This window comes from Triturus cristatus, chromosome 5_1 (assembly GCF_964204655.1).
Source record: "Triturus cristatus chromosome 5_1, aTriCri1.1, whole genome shotgun sequence".
NCBI lineage: Eukaryota > Metazoa > Chordata > Amphibia > Caudata > Salamandridae > Triturus > Triturus cristatus.
The window spans coordinates 258,283,550-258,305,361 of record NC_140587.1 but is presented as its reverse complement, the minus strand read 5'-3'; the positions used below and the strand labels follow the sequence as shown (position 1 = coordinate 258,305,361).

General features: G+C 46.7%; 1 protein-coding gene across 3 annotated transcripts in view; it reads left to right on the top strand.

Moving 5' to 3' along the window:
* PHF20L1 (PHD finger protein 20 like 1) overlaps nucleotides 1-21,812 on the top strand; it is an 802,667-nt gene that overhangs the window by 528,290 nt on the left and 252,565 nt on the right. For all 3 annotated transcript variants that reach the window (XM_085604898.1, XM_085604900.1, XM_085604899.1), the window contains one exon: nucleotides 13,513-13,694. In XM_085604898.1, the coding sequence (XP_085461024.1) occupies nucleotides 13,513-13,694 (182 nt within the window). The remainder of the gene's footprint in view (nucleotides 1-13,512; nucleotides 13,695-21,812) is intronic.

Below are 21,812 nucleotides of genomic sequence, written 5' to 3'. Positions count from 1 at the left end.
GGCTGATCAGCTACAATAGTAGTCCAAACGACACCGTAACTTCAAAAATCTCCACGCCGACTCCAAAATCATCTGCTGTTATGCAAGAGAATGCATTCATTTACAGATAATTCAAAACCAGGCTGCGTGTCGGATTGTTCACCATCCTAGGCATCAGCATATCACTCCTCTCTTGAAGCAATTACACTGGCTTCCGGTTGTTCAGCGGTGTGCTTTCAAGATTGGAAGTCTTATTTTTAAATCACTTAAGGGAAGGAGCCCGAAAATTGTCAACAATATGATTAACAAATATGCTCCTACACAAAATCTTCGTTCAGCTCACAAAAATCTATTACTTACTCCTCATTTTAGATTAAAGCGCTCCGGGGGTGCCAGGTTCTCTACCCTGGCCCCCACATTCTGGAATTCTCTTCCCTCCGAAATCCGCTTCTGCACCAATCTTCTTGGTTTCAGAGGTCTTTTAAAAACTTGGCTCTTCCGACAGGCCTTCTGAATCATTCTTTAGGACTTAGATCTCAACCGAATTAGCGCCATGAAATCTCCCCGGTGTACGTGCGCTCTATAAATTCCGTTTTAACATAACATCAAGAAACTGGAATAATTTTCTATCAAGGGGCCACCCAGAACTGGATTTATGTGCTTCATCCCAAAATAAACAAGCATTTGCCATGCAATAGGTCTCACATTTGTGAAAGTTTGAGCTATTGTCATTTGTAAATGACAATGCTTTTATGTATGTGTTGTTTTTATTTTAAACTGATAAATAAAAGTCATTGTCATTTACAATGCCAATAACTTAAACTCTTGCAAATGCGAGACCTTTTGCATTATAAATGCTTGTTAATATATGGGAGCATTTTTACAACCATCCACGCAGCCCTTTATAAATAAATCCCTGAGAACCTTGTCAATCCTCCATGGTGGGATTTAACTGCGTTACACCTGTGCATTGCAAGTGGTGCACTGTAGAACCATAGAACCAAGTACCAGCACACTCCGGCATTCAACCTTTTGGCTGCACAGTTTTATGTATTTCACCAAACACGCACTGTGGTTTAGCACATACTTTACACACGCTGGCCGCCGGCACCCCCCACCCGCAGTGCAAGCCTGCTCTCTTTAATGCTAGGCTTGTGTCTGACTGTAATGCAATTGCTGCTGATTTAAAGCGCTCTGATACCTTCGTGTAAAGTTTGCGCTATATAAAAGTGAAAATAAAAATAAAAAAAGCCTACCTGTTCCACATCCGTTCTTATTCTGCGATGCCGCATGCCTTTGGGTCCCTGTACTGATCGTGTTGCGGTCCCCAGTTCTGGACTTGCTCCCCTGTTTTGTCATTGTTCCAAGTTCCCTTTCGCGGGTTGTGGGACATGCTTCCCATTTCAGGACATGTTTCAGAGTTTCATGCAGGGGTCAGTGGACATGCTCCCTAATTCTGGACATTATCCTCTGTTGTGAACATGGGCCCCCGAATTGAGGACATATTGCTCACTTCTGGACATGCTCCCAGTTCCAGACATGCACCCCCTGGACTCATCTGTGCTTTAAGGGACACCCCGCCGCGTCACACGCCTCCATGTTTTTCCTTTTTTTTTCTTTTTTACACCCACACACCGGCTCTTCCGCGGCCCTCCCCACATACCATCCTTCCCTGCTCCCCCCCCCCCCCATTTGCTCCGTCCCAAAATGTGTTTAATTAACTCTCAGCTCTTATCCTCTCACTATCTGAGCTCGTAAAAACGTTCTTAATCCCAAGGAAGAGAGGCCCCTGATTCATGAGGAAATAAAAATCTGTTTCATGTGACAGAGGTGGAATAAATTCCTACATAAGTGGCATGAAAAGCTTCCAGTCAGAGGAACGATCGCCTATCCGTCAGCGCTGCAATGAAAGCGTATGGGGCCGGGCAGACACTCATCTGCGCCGTTCAGAAGACTCCTCAATTAGCTGCTAATTAATGCTCATTGAGGTGCCTGGGATCGGATGGTCTCCGAACACGGGCCTTATAAACAATTTCAAACTCACTTTGTGTTCCCCCATTTCTACACTCCGTTTTGTAGTGCATGTGGGTCTCGAGTTGTTTTTTTTTAAGAAATTCACAAATATAACCCCGAAATGTTATTTCACGACCATTAGACCATTATGTTCGAAAATATTTTGTACATATTTTCTTTAAATAGGCGAATTACAACTTAGAACAACTGAAATACACATACAGCCCGAGGCACTATGAAATACAGCGATTTGACCCTAGGTCATAGGGCACGAGCTGGGTTATTTTTCAGTTGTTGCACCATACAGCAACCTGAAGTGCTGCCGAGACCGAAGAAGAGTATTCTAGCCAGCCCTAAAGGCAGACCACTGTGTAAGATCCGAAAATAACCGTTTGAGTGGTAACGCTGGAAGCTCTTCAATCGTGTTTTTATATATGTTTTTTGTTTATAATTTAGGTGCTACCTATTGTGAAGTATGAAGTAGCTAAAACAATATGTCCATGTATATTTAACACGTGCGCACAGTGCCCCTTAGTCCATAGGAAAAATATGAACTAACAGCAGTATTCCATTTCATGAACTTATCATTTATGGCTTTTATTTTATATTCTTCACCCCCTATGAATTGAGCTCTCTCTCCCTCTGTATCGATTAGGGGTGGGCGGAATTTGCGTAGTCTCGCTACGCAAAGCTCTGCGAAAAGGTAAAACATCTCCGCGAACACACAAATTCCGCAAACACGCGGAATTGCTTGTTCCGCCCATTCGAGATGCTTTTTTCCTGTTCGAGCGCTGTTTGCGTGCTCCGGGGGAAATATCTTGCGAAAACGCATTCTGAAAGCGCAAATAAGCAAAAAATTCCACAAAGCTGCAGATCACGGAATTTTTGGCAATTCCGCGTTCTCCGTGGAACGCGAAATTCTGCAAATTTCGCGAGCGGAACGGAATTTGCTGCCCAGGCCTAGTATCGTTTCACCTGTCTCTTTATTCAGCCTCGATATCCACTTCCCGCTTTTACAAAAAGCAATATAAATTTTCCCCGAGTGTGGGTCATTATTCTTGGGCTCATGGTCCGCTGGCCCCTTCGCAGCTGTTGTCAGCGGGGTTAACGGATGACTGTGTGTGTGTTTCTACTTGGAGCTGTCACCGCCACCACCCCACCCGTCTACAGCTTGGGCCTACAGTCACCCGAGACTCCGCGCTGCCTGGGGCCTCCACAAGAAACACTGAGTGTCGCACCAAGCTCTCCACCGCCTCTTACCCCCTACTCGTAAACCCGTGGGGGTCGCCCTAAGCGCACAACTGCTAATGACCCTCACAAACACACAGGGTTGTCACCATAAGCCCAGCATTGCCTGTGACACCCGGCCGTTGCCTGTGACCCTAAACCCAGCATTGCCTGACACCTGGCTGGGGCCTGTGACCCTAAAACCATTGTCCCAACTCCTTCGAAAGCGAAAGTGGGTGTGGAGGGCCAAATGTAAGCAAAGCACGTCGTCGACCTGCATGCAGCAGGAGAAGCTCAGTAAATAACAAGCTGCCTCCATTGCGGGAATGGAAAAAAAAAGTGCTTACCCACTAATTGAAGGAGACAGTATAACGCCGCAAGGAAAAGATCCAGTCCTGCAGGCCGTCCCAAAAGGAGACAGGGCGGTAAAAAGGAGGGACTAAGAAGCCTCATTTTCAATCTGAGGCCAGTGTTTACTATAGACTATGATGCCAGCCAAAGAAAAATAGGGGCGGGGATTCCACCCCACTTCTAAAACATACCCTACTACAATATGCCTTGCAGATCGAGCAGCGCATGCGCGCTGCAACGCTAGCTCTGCAAGACCTAAAAATGCCTGGTCTTTCCAAGCACCCAGGATCAAAGGGAGACACACTTTCTATGTAATGGTCAAAAATCTTTTCATACTTTCATCAGTTGCCTAGTAAATGATCAGGAAGATTAAAAGGGAACCATGCAAAGGGCTGCTCCTGACCATGGCATGTCTTTAAAAGTATTTGTTTGTCATTCTATCCCCAAAAGAAGGTCTCCCTATTCACCTGAAAAGCTGTCAAGATCCTGCCCAGAGAAAAGGGGCAGATATGATATATTCTGATCTTGACAGCACAATTTCTGGCTTTTTGGCATTCTCCCATCTAGATATTTGTCTTAAGAATGCCATGCTGCCCTTCACCATTCCATAGCACCATTGACCGGTTAAACGAAAGAAATTCGTAATGTGATGTCACTTCAAAGGTCTGCACTCTGCAACCTCAGAATCACATCCGACAGTGTTTAATTTGAGCCAGTGGTTTCTGGTGCTTGGCACTGGCGCTTAATTGTCAACACTAGTGCTTGTGACAGTCTGCCACAAGCTTGTGGTGTCTGCCTAATTTAGATATGACCACAACAACAGTTAATTATTAATTCAATATACATTGAAAATGGCTGTTACCTGCCGCCCAAGCCATACTTAAGCTTTGGGGGCCTGAAGTAGTCTGAATTGGCACACTTGTAGGAGTGTGATAGTTAGTAGTTGTTTTCTTACTATCATTGGCAGTATAGGAGGGGCAATGTGTGGTGCATGCTGCAGTGGGCTCCTGATGAGAACCCTAGCATTTATTTTTTTTACAAATTAAGCACCGTCATCCAGTACTAAATTAATTATTAGATAGTGAAATCTGAACTTGAACATGCCACTGTTAATGTCCTTTTGGCAACCATATCAATGGTGTATTGCTCTTCTGGCTTCACTTCCATGCTTGGCCTATAGAATAATCAAACAATTGTTGGAGAGTGTTTACACCTGAAAAGTGATTACACTGGAGCGGGAACTGATCAAGGTCCTGGCTAAGTTGATAAAAACCTCCCTTCAAACCCACTAAGGGCACATTTTAATACATTATATAGCAGACTCTTATTATTGGCCTTAACATCGGCTAGGAGAGTTAGTGATATCCAAGCATTGATTATCAAGAATCCAAATGTACATTTCCACAAGGAAAGACTCATTGGGAGACTAATCCAAAATTCTGCTCATGTTGGCTGCCCATTTCTGGTCATACGCAGGAACCTACCACAAGCCTGCCCCTTGTTTATAACACCTTAATATATGTTTTAAAAAGCACATAAATTCACTTAAACCCATTCAAAGTACAGTTATGGATGCAAATTAAATAAAATTTAAAATGTAAATTGCAAAGTATGGTAAGTTCCACACCATCACTCTCACAGCAATCATGCATAAACCAGATGTCACACCAAGTGGTCCCCAATGTAGACGACTGGTTGATGAGGAAAATGAATTTATGTCCTCCTAAAAATCATTGAAAGCTAGTAAAGCTCTTCAACAAATTTTGCTTACACCTTTCCTCCATTCCCCCACATTCTCATGGTGTTGTCCAAGATGAAGCAAGAATTGTGCTGTCTAATGCTAAAATCCCTGGCTTAGCCCATGTAATATTGGTACATGGACCACCTTGGAAGTACCTTTCATCCTGCAAGTGCCAGTTGTGAACTTCCATCCTTGTTGTAAATGTCACATTCTGCATCCCAATCCAGTACCCATGTACTTGTCAGTAAAGCTCTGGTGCACAGTGTGTTTTTCCTCCTAGACATTCTGGAGGCCTGCCAAAAGATACTATGCCAAGATGAGGGTCAGACTAACCTGTAGGGCAATAAGGCAGTGCCCGGTGGGCTGGTCGGACCGACTAGTGTGTGGGCCATTTATTTTTAACAGTTGTATGCCGGTTATATGACCAGGTGAGACGGTTTTTCCTGTTGATTTCCCTGATATTCCCGCTTTATTGTTAGCTTTTTACTTCACTAATGATGCTACTTTTATTTTGGTGCCCAGGCCCATTTTTTCTCCCAGTGCGACCTTGCCCAAGATAGAGCTTCATCTACAAAAAAAAACATAAGAAGTCAAGTGAAAAAAATTGTATTTGTGGGGCCCTAATCTAGGTCTGTGTTGGCTCTCTTTGCTGCATCAAATTATCCCATATTCACTGCAATTTGCGCAACTGGGTCCGAATGGCTCATCTATCCGGTTACATTTAACTGTTAGTTTATACAAAATTCGGTGGCTGGGTACTGTTGGCGCTCACAAGCCCAGATGTCACTAATTTCATCAACAGCAAACTATTATCAAATACAATCAACAATCAGCTGGTGTTGCAGGGGGAAATACCACCATAATTCCTCAAAGAGGAGAATGTCCATACAGTATAAATCGGTCACCATGCACTCCAAAAGAGCAATCTGCAAAGTTGGGAATAAATCTTCTCAGTTATTACAGCCACAAATAACCAACATTCATATATGAGGTATTCTTCTCAATGTTTATTGTGCACAAATATTAAATCCTTGGAGTATTGGTTCCATCGAAGCAACATGTGTCTCGTCGCTGGACAGATTCTTTCCAACTAACTTCCTCTGGGCTGTCCTTTATAGTGACTGTCAAATTATGGCTCTTAAGAAAATGAAAGTAGTCAGATTCCTGAAATTAAATGAATATAAAAGAAACATTTCCATAAGTAATATGTGAGTCATGTCCGATACAGGAGAGTACTCGGCAGCTCCATGCATCAAATGTCCGTGTAACTGTTATGTTCGAGGCATGTGGGCTGCTGAATTCATATCTGTGCATAGATCGCCACCTAGTGTTGGGTCCGGATGTTTGCACGTTGTTGTCCTGGAAGAGTCTTCGAAGTATCCTTGGATAGGTGACTCCTCCCCTGGACTACAGTGCGCATGGGCATCCTCTCCATCCTCAGATTGTTTTTTTCCGCCATTGGGTTCGGATGTGCTATCTTAGCTCAAGTTAGGAAAATATTTGGTCGAGGCCAAAAGGCCTTTAGTTCGCGTCGGTACTGTTTATCGATCGGGTTTCGATAGAATTTTGTTAGTTTACTAACTTTCAGCACCGACTTCTTTCGCATTTACCTGTCCATCGACTACTTCGACGATGGAATCCAGGACGCCATTCAAAAGGTGTCCGGTATGCAATGCGAAGTACCCACACATCGACGTCCATCCGGTGTGCAACAAATGCCTTTCGCCGGACCACGACGAATCGACATGCATGGCCTGTGCCCGGTTCCGTTCCAAGAAGACTCTAAGGAACCGAAGAGCGGCGCGACTCGAGGCGCGGCACGCGGCACCGGCCCCAACAGACATCTTCGACGAGGCCGACGTCGAAGAATTAGAAGTCATACCCTCCAGTCCCGTTTCCGAACACGACCCCGGATCGGACGAGGGCGACGAGTCACTCTTCCACAGAGGTGAAGACGACACCGAGGTAGGAGACGACGAGGAGGCCTTAGGGGCCGAAGAGAGTAGCTCCAATGATGAACAAGGCCTACCTGTTCAAACCGAAGAAACACCAGCGCCACAGCCTTTGGCTCCGGTCGAGGGATCGCCTTCGGGCCTTACCCGAGACCCATCCTGTAGTTCTTCGGCCCCGCCCTCGGGCCCGGCCTCGGACGTTCAGCGGCAGCCATTGCTGCATAAGCCAGCTGGTTTCCCTACCACGAAACCGAAACCGAAAGCTGCTCCGGTTCATACGAAACCGAAACTGAAAGTGGCGCTGGTCGGATCGAGGCCTTCCACGCCTTCGACGCCAGCGCAACGCGTCGGCACCGACCGCACCAAGAGGGACTTCGGTGCCGAACTGGAATCGGGCGACATCGGAGTCGACAAACGGAAAAAGGCCATCGGCACCGAGAAACCTACTCGGCTACCGACGCCAGCTACACCGAGGGCAATACCGCCTGCTTCGCCTCGCGTCGCTCCCTCGACGACGCCGAAGCCTCACGTATCGAGGACGTCGACGGTGATCTCCACACCTCGACTCGAGGACCCGCCGGCACCGAAAAAATCCACGCCCGGCTCTACGAACCTGCCCGGTCCCAAAGCCTCAAAGACGCCCCAAGTGCGGCCTGCTGCGACGCAAAGCAACAAAACCACGGCGGCCCTCAAAGACCCGATCGGAGCTCCGGCAACCTCTACGGGGCCAGCCAACATTACCTTCGGCTTGCCTCTGTCAACAATCCCGAAGATGTTCCAACTCAGGACACGGGTTACCCAGACTCCGGTTCCACCGGACGAGACGTCTCCGTCACGTGTCATCGACGCCGACACTGGCAGGATGATTCTCCACGACCGAAGAATAACTTCGGAACCGCCATTGGACCCTTTCAGGATCCCACTAAAAAGGAAGCTGCCTGTGGAATCAGAACCTCTCCTTTATGAACCGTTCCATTCCTCCTACCAGGATCCACACCGGTTCTCCCCCACACGCTCCGACACGGATGCATTGGAGGACTACATGGATGACCAAGCACCCTACCATGTAGACACAGACCCTGATGACCAGCAGGACCCTGATCAAACTTGGGGCGACCCTGCAGACCCCAGTGCACCTCTCGATACACAGGACCCACAACTCTATGGGGCAAAAACATCTCCCACGGAGGATACTGCGGCGTTCAACGCTCTTATTGAACGTGCTGCAAATAACCATGGGGTACAGCTTCACTCAGATACCATCGAGGATGACTTTCTAATGGACACTTTTGCATCCTCAGAAAGACATGTAAAAACTCTGCCAATGCTGAAGGGGGTCCTCAAACCAGCTAAGGACATTTTCAAGGAACCCACCAGGGCACGAGTGATAAACCCCAGGATTGATAAAAAATACAGATCAGCACCTGGGGATCCTACTTACATCAAAGGACAATTACCACTCGACTCCATCGTCGTAGCGAATGCTCGCAAGAGGGCACACTCGCAAACGACAGGTGACGCTCCTCCCCCGGACAAAGAGTCCAAGGTGCTAGAGACCTCCGGCAAGCGGGTTGCCGCCCAGGCTGCCAACATATGGCGCATAGCCAACACTCAAGCGCTCCTCGCTCGCTACGATAGAGCGCACTATGACACCTTGGAGCAACTACTCCAACATCTCCCTGACCAGTTCAAAGAAGGTGCAGAAATCCTTATCAGAGAGGGACAGCTACTCACAAATGCTTCCATCAAATGTGCACTAGATGCTGCAGACACGGCTGCCAGGGCCATAAACACAAGCGTCATGCTGCGACGACATGCCTGGCTACGAATCTCAGGATTCAAGCCTGAGGTACAAAACAACATACTGAACCAGCCCGTCAACCCCAACTATTTATTCGGCCCAGAGGTTGACACCACCCTCGAAAAGATAAAAAAGGACACGGACACTGCAAAGTCCATGGGCGCCCTCCAAACTCAGTCCTTTCGGAGCGGCTCCTTTCGTCGCCCCGGAAACAAGGGGGCAGGTAGAGGACAGGGGTCACAACAAACGTATAACAAAGGCAATACACAGACCACCTACGATAAAAACACCCGAGGTGGATATCGTGGCTCCAGTACAAAGGGCAGAGGACGTGGCTACGGCAACACCAGGTCCTCCCCCAAGAACAAGCAGTGACGCCCTCTCCCTTCCTCCCGACCACATAACACCTGTCGGGGGAAGACTACAAAGGTTCCTGTCCACGTGGAACTCCATCACCACGGACAGGTGGGTCAAAGATATTGTAAAATACGGTTACTGTCTGGAGTTAACCTCCACTCCGCCCACAATACCACCAAGAAACCGTCCTATGTCCTCAGAGCACTTAACACTCTTACAGCAAGAGGTGCAAAGTATGCTTCAAAAAGGCGCTATAGAGGTCGTACCCATCCACGAGCAGGGTACGGGGGTTTACTCCCTCTACTTTTTAATTCCAAAGAAGGACGGGTCGCTCAGGCCTATATTAGACCTGAGACCCCTGAACCAGTACATTCTTTCAGAGCACTTTCACATGCTCACCCTACAGCAAGTCCTTCCGCTTCTCAAGCAGGGAGACTTCCTAGCCTCACTGGACCTCAAGGATGCGTACTTTCACATACCCATCCACCCCTCACACAAAAAATACCTCAGGTTCACTGTTCAGGGGCAGCACTATCAGTTCAAAGTCCTTCCCTTCGGCGTGACAACAGCGCCCAGGGTTTTCACGAAGTGCCTAGCTACGGTGGCAGCACACTTACGGAGGCAGCATATACACGTCTACCCCTACCTAGACGACTGGCTCGTTCAAGCGAAGTCAGCCCAGCAATGTGCAAGCCACATGTCCCGCACCATTCACCTTCTTCACAGTCTGGGATTCTCACTAAATTACCCAAAGTCCCATCTCCAGCCCGCACACGTACAACAGTACCTAGGTGCGACTATAGACACTCTGGCGGCCACAGCTCAGCCAAATTTAGTGAGGATCAACAGCATACAACTGCTGATCTCCAAGTTCAAACCCAATCACTCGCTTCCAGCGCGAGTGTTTATGCAGTTGATAGGCATGATGGCCTCCTGCATCTTCATAGTCCCGCACGCGAGGTTACATATGCGCCCACTTCAGGAGTGCCTAGCACGTCAGTGGAATCAGGCTCAAGGACATTTGAAAGACCTAGTGTTGGTGAGCGGTCGGGCATACAACTCTCTGCATTGGTGGAATCCACAAAACCTTTGCAAGGGCCGACCATTCCAAGAGCCTGTTCCACAAATAGTACTGACAGCGGACGCGTCTCTCCAGGGATGGGGAGCTCATGTACTCCACTACACAGTGCAGGGACTATGGACTACACAACAAAAGAAGATGCACATCAACCTTCTGGAACTGATGGCAATCTTCCTGGCCATGAAGGCATTCAAAGTACATCTGTGCAACAAAGTCGTATTGATCCGGACGGACAACATGACTGCCATGTACTACATACAGAAGCAGGGAGGAACACACTCTCCACAGTTGTCTCATCTGGCTCAGAGCATGTGGAAGTGGGCCATTCAAAGGAACATGTTCCTCATGGCGGAACACCTCCCTGGCAAGGACAACCAGATGGCGGATTTGCTCAGCAGACACAGCCACCAGATGCACGAGTGGGAGTTACACCCATCAGTACTCCAACCGTACTTCCAGCAGTGGGGTCATCCAGAGATAGACCTATTCGCGACAAGCGAAAACGCAAAATGCCAAAGCTTCGCCGCCAGATTCCCACATCCGCAGTCGCAGGGCAATGCGATATGGATGAACTGGTCCGGCAGATTTGCGTACGCTTTTCCCCCAGCGCCGTTGATACCGCTGGTAGCTCGCAAACTACGACAACACTCCCTGACACTCGTCCTAGTTGCTCCCACGTGGGCACGCCAGCCGTGGTACACCACCTTCCTCGAACTTTCCGTGGTGCCGCATCAAAGGCTGCGGATCAAACCCGCGCATTTGACGCAGAACCATGGAGAGGTTCAGCACCCAGATCCGCAACAGCTGAACCTGGCGATCTGGCTCCTGAAGTCCTAGAGTTTGGCTATCTCAACCTACCACCTGACTGTATGGACATCATCAAGGAGGCCAGGAGACCCACTACCAGGGCTTGCTATGCAGCCAAATGGAAAAGGTTCGTCATTTATTGCGGTAATAATGACATCAACCCACTGGACGCATCCATCCACAACATCATCTGTTACCTCTTACACCTATACCGATGCAATCTGGCGTACACCTCTATACGTGTCCATTTGACCGCAATATCAGCCCATCTGCAAACCAGGCAGCACCTCTCTCTATTCAGAGTGCCTGCCATCAAAGCATTCTTGGAAGGGCTCAAACGAGTCATTCCACCTAGTCACCCACCGGCCCCAATGTGGAACCTCAACTTGGTCCTCACACGCCTGATGGGTCCACCCTTTGAACCTCTACACTCATGCGAGATTCAATTCCTTACCTGGAAAGTGGCCTTCCTAGTAGCGATCACTTCCCTCAGAAGAGTTAGTGAACTCCAGGCACTAACCGTTCAAGAGCCATTTATTCAGGTTCACGCCAACAGGGTCGTACTACGTACCAACCCCAAATTCATGCCCAAGGTAATATCGCAGTTCCACATGAATCAGACTATTGAACTGCCCGTTTTCTTCCAAAACCCACAAACTGTTGCAGAAAGGGCACTACATACACTAGATGTACGGAGGGCCCTCATGTACTACATAGACAGGACTAAACCATTCAGGAAGACAAAACAACTGTTCGTTGCCTTTGCCCCACACCACAAAGGTAACGCCATCTCCAAAGCAGGGATAGCCAGATGGATAGTTAAGTGTATTCAAATCTGTTATCAAAAGGCAAAACGCACATTAACTATTCCACCACGAGCCCACTCAACACGTAAGTTGGGGGCTTCCATGGCCTTCCTAGGAAATATTCCCCTGCATGATATATGCAGAGCAGCCACATGGTCCACTACACACACATTTACAAAACACTATTGTGTAGATGTGCAGTCAAAACAGCAGGCAGCTGTAGGACAGGCTGTTCTCAAGACACTTTTTCAGACCGCTGCAGCTGGCACGGGTAGCCGCCGCTAATAGAGGGCACTGCTATGTATTCTATGCACAGATATGAATTCAGCAGCCCACATGCCTCGAACTGAATATGCTACTTACCAGTATGCATCTGTTCTTGGCATGTAGGGCTGCTGACATTCATATCGCCCTCCCTCCTCCCCGGCGCCTGTCGCAGCTGCAGCTCTCAGAATTACTGCAAGCATGGTCATCACTTTCTGTATCTACTCCATCACTGCCACAATGGCGAAAAACAATCTGAGGATGGAGAGGATGCCCATGCGCACTGTAGTCCAGGGGAGGAGTCACCTATCCAAGGATACTTCGAAGACTCTTCCAGGACAACAACGTGCAAACATCCGGACCCAACACTAGGCGGCGATCTATGCACAGATATGAATGTCAGCAGCCCTACATGCCAAGAACAGATGCATACTGGTAAGTAGCATATTCATTACAGCGTTTGGGCTGCCTAGGACAACTTACCAATGCTGGAGAACTGTAGTGTTACAAGTAAGTAACTTTTTTCTTTGGCAAGGGGAGCAGACTAGGTGCAGATGAACACTTGGATGTCGCTGATCAACATCACTACCTCAGCACAAAAGTAACCACCATTTTGTGCACGTGTGTGGTACAGCAGACTCCCACACTCGCCTGTATATTTGTGAATCACGCATCCACATACATGCACGCACACACAGGTTTTCCAGATGGAACTTAGTCAGAGGACCCAGCTTATTCTGTATCAATTGATCTTTTAATGTGAAACTCATATCTAGTCTCTCCACAGGGCTATGGGTGAAAAGACATGTGCCCCCCTGCACTGCAATCATGCTTTCACCTTCTATTAATGCATAGCCTTGTTAAAGAAAGATGTTGCTTCACTAAATAGTCTCACTGCCAAAACAATCCATCACCGCAAAGCCTGGATTGAGAGGGCTGCAGTCTCTTAGAAATCAGGTTGCAGCTCCTGTTTGCTTGCATGATCGCCACGCTCGCTGGGGCAAATACACATCACTCTCCAGTAAACCTAGATAAGTAGGCTAGCACAGCAGGAGACTTCTGTTTCAACACTTGCATATGTGAATGTCGGCTGTGTATAAATTTGGTTACATTTTGCTAAATTAATGTTCTAGATCTCTCTGATGTGGAGTTCCTGGACAACTCTTCCACTGAAAGTTTGCTTCTAAGTGGTGATGAATATAATCAAGATTTTGATTCAACTAATTTTGAAGAATCCCAAGATGAAGAGGATGCTATAAATGAAATAGTGAGGTGCATCTGTGAAATGGATGAAGAAAAAGGCTTCATGATTCAGGTAGGTGTAGTTGTTGCTGATCCTAATCCAAAGCTGAACCAAATATGTTGCTATTTTTGTGCGTATAGTGAAGAGATAAGTCTAGTATACATTGGAATGTGTGTCCAGTTAAAGATGTGTAACGGGGGGGTTTGTGGGAAGGCATGGTTAGCGAACATGTCTGCTGTTAGGAACAATATGCTGCAATTTCCATCTACACTTTACTAGCTAAGGGTGGGTTGAACTTTTGGGGTTTCACTCTATGGGATTCTGCGAAGTTACCATAAAAAATCAGCGAGATTCTGCAGAGTTCAGCCAACGGGTGGAAATATGCATGTTGCACTGCTCATGCAGCAATTTTGTGCTGCAATTTTGTGCTTGTAGCGGGAGCAGCACTGAAATATCAGCGCGAAAGGCACCATGCGGTACGCTAACGCGTGCGGCCATTCAAATTGAATTTGCTGCTGTTTAAGTAGAAAATCTACTCTAGCGGCAGGAAATCTATTTGGGAAGCATCCCTCTGACTGCGTTAGAAAGTGGTGTATGGGACGCCAAATCTCGCTCGCGCTGCCATTTCTGGAGCCTCACAGGAAAAAATTCTGTCACGCAGTGATTGGCAGAGTTTGCTCAGAACTCTGTGTTACTCTTCGCCAAATTCCTCGGGCGAAATTAAACATTCAGTCCACTCCTACATGTTACACATCGCTGCTTATAAAACAGTATGTAAAGGAAGCAGTTCGTTTTTGAGGCATTGTTTTCCATTGATCGTGTAGATTCTTCACAAGTTTCTCTTCCTGGATGGTAGTTAGGACATTTGCACTGATCTCGGTGCCCAAGGTTCATAGGCTCTGCATGTGCCACTGGCATCAACACAAATTATGGGCGTGCACGTCATTCATTTCAACTTGCACTCTTTTCCAGCCTCTGATAAGATGAAGGATATTTTGAATAACAAAATATCCAAAAAGGAATGGAGGATTTAGTCATACCACGGCAAAGATGCATAGCTAGCATAACATTTTATTTATAACTTTATGTTCAAGGCATGTGTGCTGTAAATAACCAATCAAAGGGATTAGCCTGCCGCAATAATTTACAGAGGCCCTAGGAGCGGGTCCTCGATTTTCGAGAACGAAGGCTACGGGGCAGTCGGAAACCTTTCCTCATCCTGAATTGGTTATTTGGACTCACAGAACCCCAGTCTGGAATTTGGCACCAAACCCAATCGCCATCTGCAGTACTCTGATCTTATCGTTTGAAGCGATAATCTCTATTACCCCCCTCTTTGGTGGACTTTGACCATACGTTTTTCATCCTATTGGACCTTCCTGGACCGCGAATTATATCCGTTGGAAACTATTCTATTCTAAAGCGCAGGAAGTCTCCGGAGAATATTTGAATTGCCCCACATTTGATACCACCAGGTGTGTTTGTCCCACACCTCTTGTCCATCTTCGCCCTGATGAAGTTGTAGCCCTGGATGGGGCTAGGCACCGAAACACGCTTTGTTGTTTTCATTGCTGCTGGGTAGTTGGACCTTCGCCACCCATATATATTCTGTGGATGACAACTATGAACTTGTTTTCTTACTTTCATTTGGCAATTGTTTCATTGCAACTTACATTGCCGAAGTGTATATATATAAAAAATATTTCCTGTGTGCAGTATAAATGATGATACTCATTGAGTTGGTTTGTGTGATAGTATGCTTGTGTGTTTTGAATGAGGCTGTGGGACTGTGTGTTTGAATCTATTCGATGATGACATTTGCTTTTACTATACATGTATTTTGTATCTATCTGATTCAATGATTTGATTATTTGAAAAATAAAAATGATGATTTTGTTTAATTAAACAATTCCATTCTTGTCTTCACCGATGTGTGATTAGTCTATTCCAGGACCCTCTCCTAGGGCCTCTATAAATTATTGCGGCAGGCTAATCCCTTTGATTGGTTGTTCTCTCTTTCCCCTGCTTTACCTGCCCTTATTTGCTGACAGGGATCCCCCTTCTTAGTATGTGTGCTGTAAATACACATGTTTTGCATACTCCTGCCATCTAGTGTTGGGTCCAGATGTTTGCAAGTTGTTTTTCTAAGACGTCTTTACTAATCACGAGGTAAGGTGACTTCTCCTTTTGATGATAGTGCGCATGGTCATCGACTCCATTGTTAGATAGTTTTTTTCTGTGATCAGGTTTGGACGTGTATTGCTGCGCTCCGGTTCGAAACCGTTCTTCGGGTTCCCCTCGACACGCAATCCTCTTTACCCTCAGCAGTAATGTATCATACGCATTACCTACTTTTCACCGTATCCTATCGGTCAGTGGAATCTACTTTTCAATCAGAAAGCTTCGTTGGCTGCCTTCGGGCCTAACCGCGTTGGTTCAGCTCTCTGTCGATGGAACGGACACTGCTCAAATTCTGCCCTCAGCGCCACACGAAGTATCCGCGCACTGACTCACACAGGGTGTGTAACTTGTGCTTTGTCTCTGGAGCACAAGGAAGAAGACTGATACGCTTGCAGATCGTTTTGAAGAAAACTTTTAGCGATTGTCGGGCTCGACGTAGAGAGATGTAGCGTCAAAGCATCGAACATACGTTGGACATCTTTGGTGAAGATTCTGGTCAGGAAAATGTTGAGGCATCAGCGCCAGGGGAGGAAGAAGCCTTCTTAATGCGGGACTCTGACTCGGAGCTCGGATAGACCTCAATGCCGAAGAACTGCCGCAGTGACAAAGTGACGTGAGTACAAAAGAACCTTTGCCCCTCCAAACCACTCACAAAAAGCACAAGGCTTCTGCACCACCTCTGACTTCTGGCCAAGTTCGGCACCGAGACAGCGTCTCAGAGACCCTGCCTCCAGGCCCGGCTCTGAAACAGCCAGTCAAGCTTTCCGACTCTGTAATGAGTCGACAGAAATCCTCGTCTGAACCGAAGCCTTCAGGTTCCAAAAGGAAATTAGGCTCAGAGCCGAAACCCTCCATGCCGAAAGTCAAGCAGTCTTAAGAGCCGAAATCTACAGTACCCAAAGGCCAGGCCACTCTAGCAACGAAAATGCCAGCTCCGAAACCAAAAGATGTCCCTTCGGGTCCGTAATTAGACCTTGTTCCTCCAAAAATGGATCCTAAACAAAAGACACTGTATATCAACCCTGAAACTTGTCATATTCATAACAAGCTACCTCAGAAACACAAGCTTCCTGATGAGGACACTCCTTACAAGATCCCTTTAAAGAAAGTCTGTTGCTACGAGTCCTGTTCATCCACCACCATCATCCCCTTCTCCACCTTTAAATCGTTTGCAAATCACACCTGAGGATTCTCCACAATCTCACCATGATGACGATGATATTGATAATGGGGGTACACATTTACCTCTAGATCCATGGACAGATTACACTATTGATCCTCCAGCAGATAATGACCCTGACCTTTACCCAACCAAGCCATCTCCTCCAGAGGACAATGTATCCCATCAAGAACTTATTGCCAGATCTGCACAATACCACGGGGTGGCACTGCACAAAGAATCATTATAGGAGGATTTTTTGTTCAAGACCTTAGGATCCACACATAGGTTGTCACAAACACATCCTATGCTTAAAGGCATGTTAAGACACGCTAATGACATTTTTAAAGACTCCGTGCAGGCACATATCTTGACTACTAGAGTTGACAAGAAGTATAAGGCCTCCCCAACAGACCCAGTATTTACCAAAGGCAAGTTGCCATTAGATTCACTGGTAGTGTCCAATGCTCGTAAGCAGGCTAACTCCCAAACATCAGGGGACGCCCCTCCACCAGATAAACAGTTTAAGTTAATAGACGCTTCTGGCAAGGGCATAGCTGCTCAAGCTGCAAATCACTGGCGTATTGCAAAGGGCGTTTCAGTCAGGTATGACAGGGCACACATGGATGAAATGGACCAATTGCTTCAATATCTCCCAGATGCGCATAAACCAAAAGCGCAGGATTTGGTAATGAGGGAAAACTAATTTCAAATTTTTCCGTAAGGTGTGCTCTAGACGCTGCCGATACTGCAGCTAGAGAGGTCAACACTAGCATTTTGCTTAGAAGACATGCTTGATTAAGGATCTCCGGGTTTATGCCCGAAGTCCAACAATCCATTATAAACACACCATTTGATGAGAAACATTTCGGTTCTGAGGTAGATCAAGCACTAGAATTTCTTTTTAAAAGGGCACTGAAGTAGCCATTTCCATGGGAGCGCTCCAGTCTCCTTCAAACAGAGGCTCCTTTCCTCGTTCCTTTTACCGAGGAGGGTCCAAAGCCACATCCTCAAACCAGAATACCTCTACCTACAAAGTTAATAACCAGTCCTCTCCCTCAAGAGGCTTTTTTCGAGGAGCTTATAAAGGGAACAACTCTAAAGATCGGGGTAACGGCAACACACCCCGTAACTCCCCTTCCCCTAATTAGCAGTGACTTACCCACGCTTCCCCCGATCATACCACACATGTCAGGGGAAGACTTCAACAATTTCTCCCCATTTGGCAATCTATAATAACGGTCAAATGGGTGATTGGAATTATCCAACATGGTTATTACCTGAAGCTTACCAGCAATCCTCCCAAGTATTCCACCTCGATCTCACAAATTGTCTCCAGAACACCTACAATTGCTAGAACAGGAAGTGCATTCTCTGTTACTGAAAGGAGCTATAGAGCCGGTTCTATCACACTACCAAGGCTCAGGGGTTTACTCTCTGTATTTCTTCATTCCCAAAAAGCATGGTTCCCTAAGACCTATTCTGGATCTCTGAGAGTTAAACTAATATATACTGTCAGAACACTTTCACATGGTGACCCTTCAACAGGTACTTCCACTTTTACAAAAGGCAGATTTTATGTCTACTCTAGACTTAAGACTAATTTTCATGTTCCAATTCACCCAGCTTATCGCAAATACCTCAGATTTGTAATAGCAGGCAAGCACTACCAATTCAAAGTAACAATTTCTACAGCAGACGCATTTCGTCCCCACCTGGGACAACATCAGGGCTTCTATCTGTACAGAAGTTTCTTTTCCCTTTATTCCTCCCTCTTTTTAACTTCTTCCTTTATCGGGCCGAACTGAGGATGCTTTTGACAGAATGGAGGAATAGACTTCATAAGATCGTTAATGTTAAAAAGGATTAAGGATTTCACGTCGTTTGGAATTTGCTTATTTGGAAACTTGTATGGAAGGAAGATTTGGATAATAGTTTGTTATACGCGGGAGCAATATAATTCTGGACGTTCATAGATGATTAGGAAGAAGATAAGAAGAGATTAATAAAGGGGAAAACAAATTCTGTACAGATTGAAGCCCTGATGATGTCCCAGGTGGGGACGAAACGTGTCAGCTGTAGAAATTAATTGTTTTGAAGTTGGGTGATATTGATGACTTGACTCTATGCAAAAACAAAGAACAGAATATGAAGCAGACATCATAAAGATCCTTCTTCTTTTGGACTTCGATATTTGATTGTAAAATTTATGTATAGACTTTGGCTCTCCTTCTTGATTATTATTGAATTTTTGTATGACAGTGTGTATGGTTTTTTGACGGTGGACCACAAGAAGTTGAGCGTTTCTATCCGCTAATACTAGCGTAAATAATTGAAGTGATAGACTCTCCAGTGCACACATGGTCTGACCCCCATCGTCTGGTTCTGTTTTATTGTACCAATTCAAAGTACTTCCCTTTGGAGTGACTACAGTGCCCAGAGTATTTACCAAATGTCTGGCAGTAGTCATAGCTCATCTCAGGAGACAGTGTATTCATGTCTTCCTATATTTAGATGACTGGCTCATCAAAGCGAACACTTACCAAAATTGTGTACAACACACACAGATCTCAATAGACCTACTTCATCAACTGGGTTTTACAGTCCGTACAAAAATCTCACCTGCATCCTTCGCCGATGCAGTCTTATCTAGGAGCCACTCTAGACACAGTTCAAGCTCTAGCCTCTTCCAATGTGGCCAGAATTCACAATATTCAGGCTATGCTACTACAGTTTGTCCAACCAAGCCTTACTTGCCAGAGCTTTCATGCAACTGCTGGGAATGATGGCGTCTTACATTGCAATTGTACCCCGCGGAAGACTTCACATGTGTCCACTACAAGAGTGCTTGGCACGTTAGTGGAATCAATTGCAGTGTTAGTTAACTGATCTAGTGTGGATAGATGGCCGTACCCATCACTCTCTGCAGTGGTGGAACCCACAAATTTATCAAAAGGATGGCCTTTCATTGACCCCGTTCCACAGATCGTGCTCACAGCAGACACACCTCTGACAGGTTGGGGTGCCCATCTCCAACATTACTCAATACAAGGCCTGTGGATCAACAAGCACAAAAGTCCCCACATAAACTATCTAGAGCTTCTAGCAGTTTTTCTAGTGCTCAAAGCTTTTCAGACCCATCTAATAGGCAAAACTGTCCTAGTCCGAACAGACAACATGACAGCAATGTATTATGTGCAAAAGTAGGGAGGGCTGGACTCTCTCCAACTGTCACGACTTGCTCAGACCACTTGGAAATGGGCAATCCATCACAGGATTTATCTTCTAGTAGAACACCTCCCCGGAGTAAACAATTAGATTGCCGACCTCCTCAGCAGAAGGAGACAGCAAATTCATGAATGGGAACTTCATCCCCAGGTTCTCCTTCCATACTTTCAACAATGGTGATTCCCACAAACAGACTTGTTCGTCACAGCCAACTAGTCAGGGATATTTGCCTATGCTTTTCCACCTCTCTCACTCATTCCGTATCTGGTTCACACTAATTCTAGTAGCTCCCACATGGGCCCATCAACCAAGTTACACCACCCAGTTGGAGCGGTCACTAGTTCCACATCAAAAGCTGCACCTCCCCTCCATTCTCCTCACACAGAACCGTGGAGAAATCAGACATCCAAATCCCAAAGAACTGAACTTGGCGATATGGCTCCTGAAGTCATAGAGTTTGGTTATTTATACCTACCACCAGACTGTATGAATATTCTAAAAGAAGCAAAAAGACCCATCACCAGAGCTTGCTACACAGCAAAGTGGAAAAGATTTGTTGCCTATTGCAGTAACAAGAAATCAATCCTCTAGATGCTTCTATACAACACATTACCTGTTACTTGTTACACTTACAGCAAACTGGACTAGCTTATAAATCTATTTTTTGCATCTGGCAGCGGTAGCTGCGTGTTTGCAGAACAGGCAGCATTTGTCACTACAATCAAAAAACGGGGGGAGGTAGAGGTTAAGGTTAGGCTCACCCTTCTTACTGAATGCAGTTCCACAACATCCGGAATACCGGAATTTCCGGAATTAGAAATCTAACCATAGAAGAGAAAATTTATTTTCTAGAGTCCCCTTACCCACCAGGGTTACCCCTAGGTGGCATGCTTAATCATTGGGGTCCTCTCAGTCCGCTGCGGATTGAGGCATGCTGCAACTTGCAAACTACGTAGGAGCACCTAGTTTTTGGAAAATGTGTGGTGCAGTGGTGTGGGGTGGGAAAAATAGGTTAAAAATACCTAGCTGGTGAGCTAATATTTTATTCCTGCTCCTAGTCGGTATGTTTTAATACTAGGGACGACGCCATTCCCCGGTTTAGTCCCGGTCCGGGCCCAACGTCGGAGCGGCGCTGTATCCGGCGCCGATGGGTGACAGCGCCATGTTCCGCCCGGCTCCGATCCTTCCACCTGTATACCAGGAATCTGATGACGGAGACGACCGGGAGGGGTCTGAGGACCCTCTGGCACAGCAGTGCCAGTTATCTCGGGACTGGCCAGACGAACTGGGGAATGCCAGTGGTCTTGATACCTCCCCTGACACTGGCTTTGTCTCTCCTCCGTCCGTGGCTTTGGAGGAAGGTGCTACGTTTTCTGTGGTGCTGCGCAAGGTGGCCGAAGCCCTCGGGCCGGAGCTGCCTGCTGTGGCCATGAGGACTAATCTCCTCAGTGAAGTGCTTCAACCGCCAGAAAGCTCCTCGGAGCCTCTGCTGCAGTTCAATGAAGCACTGACTGACTGACGTTCTGAGGGGCACCTGGTCCACGCCCTCCACAGTTCCTCCTGTGGACCGGAACGTGGCCCGGTGCCACCGCCATGCACCGGGCGACCCCAGTTTTCTGTCT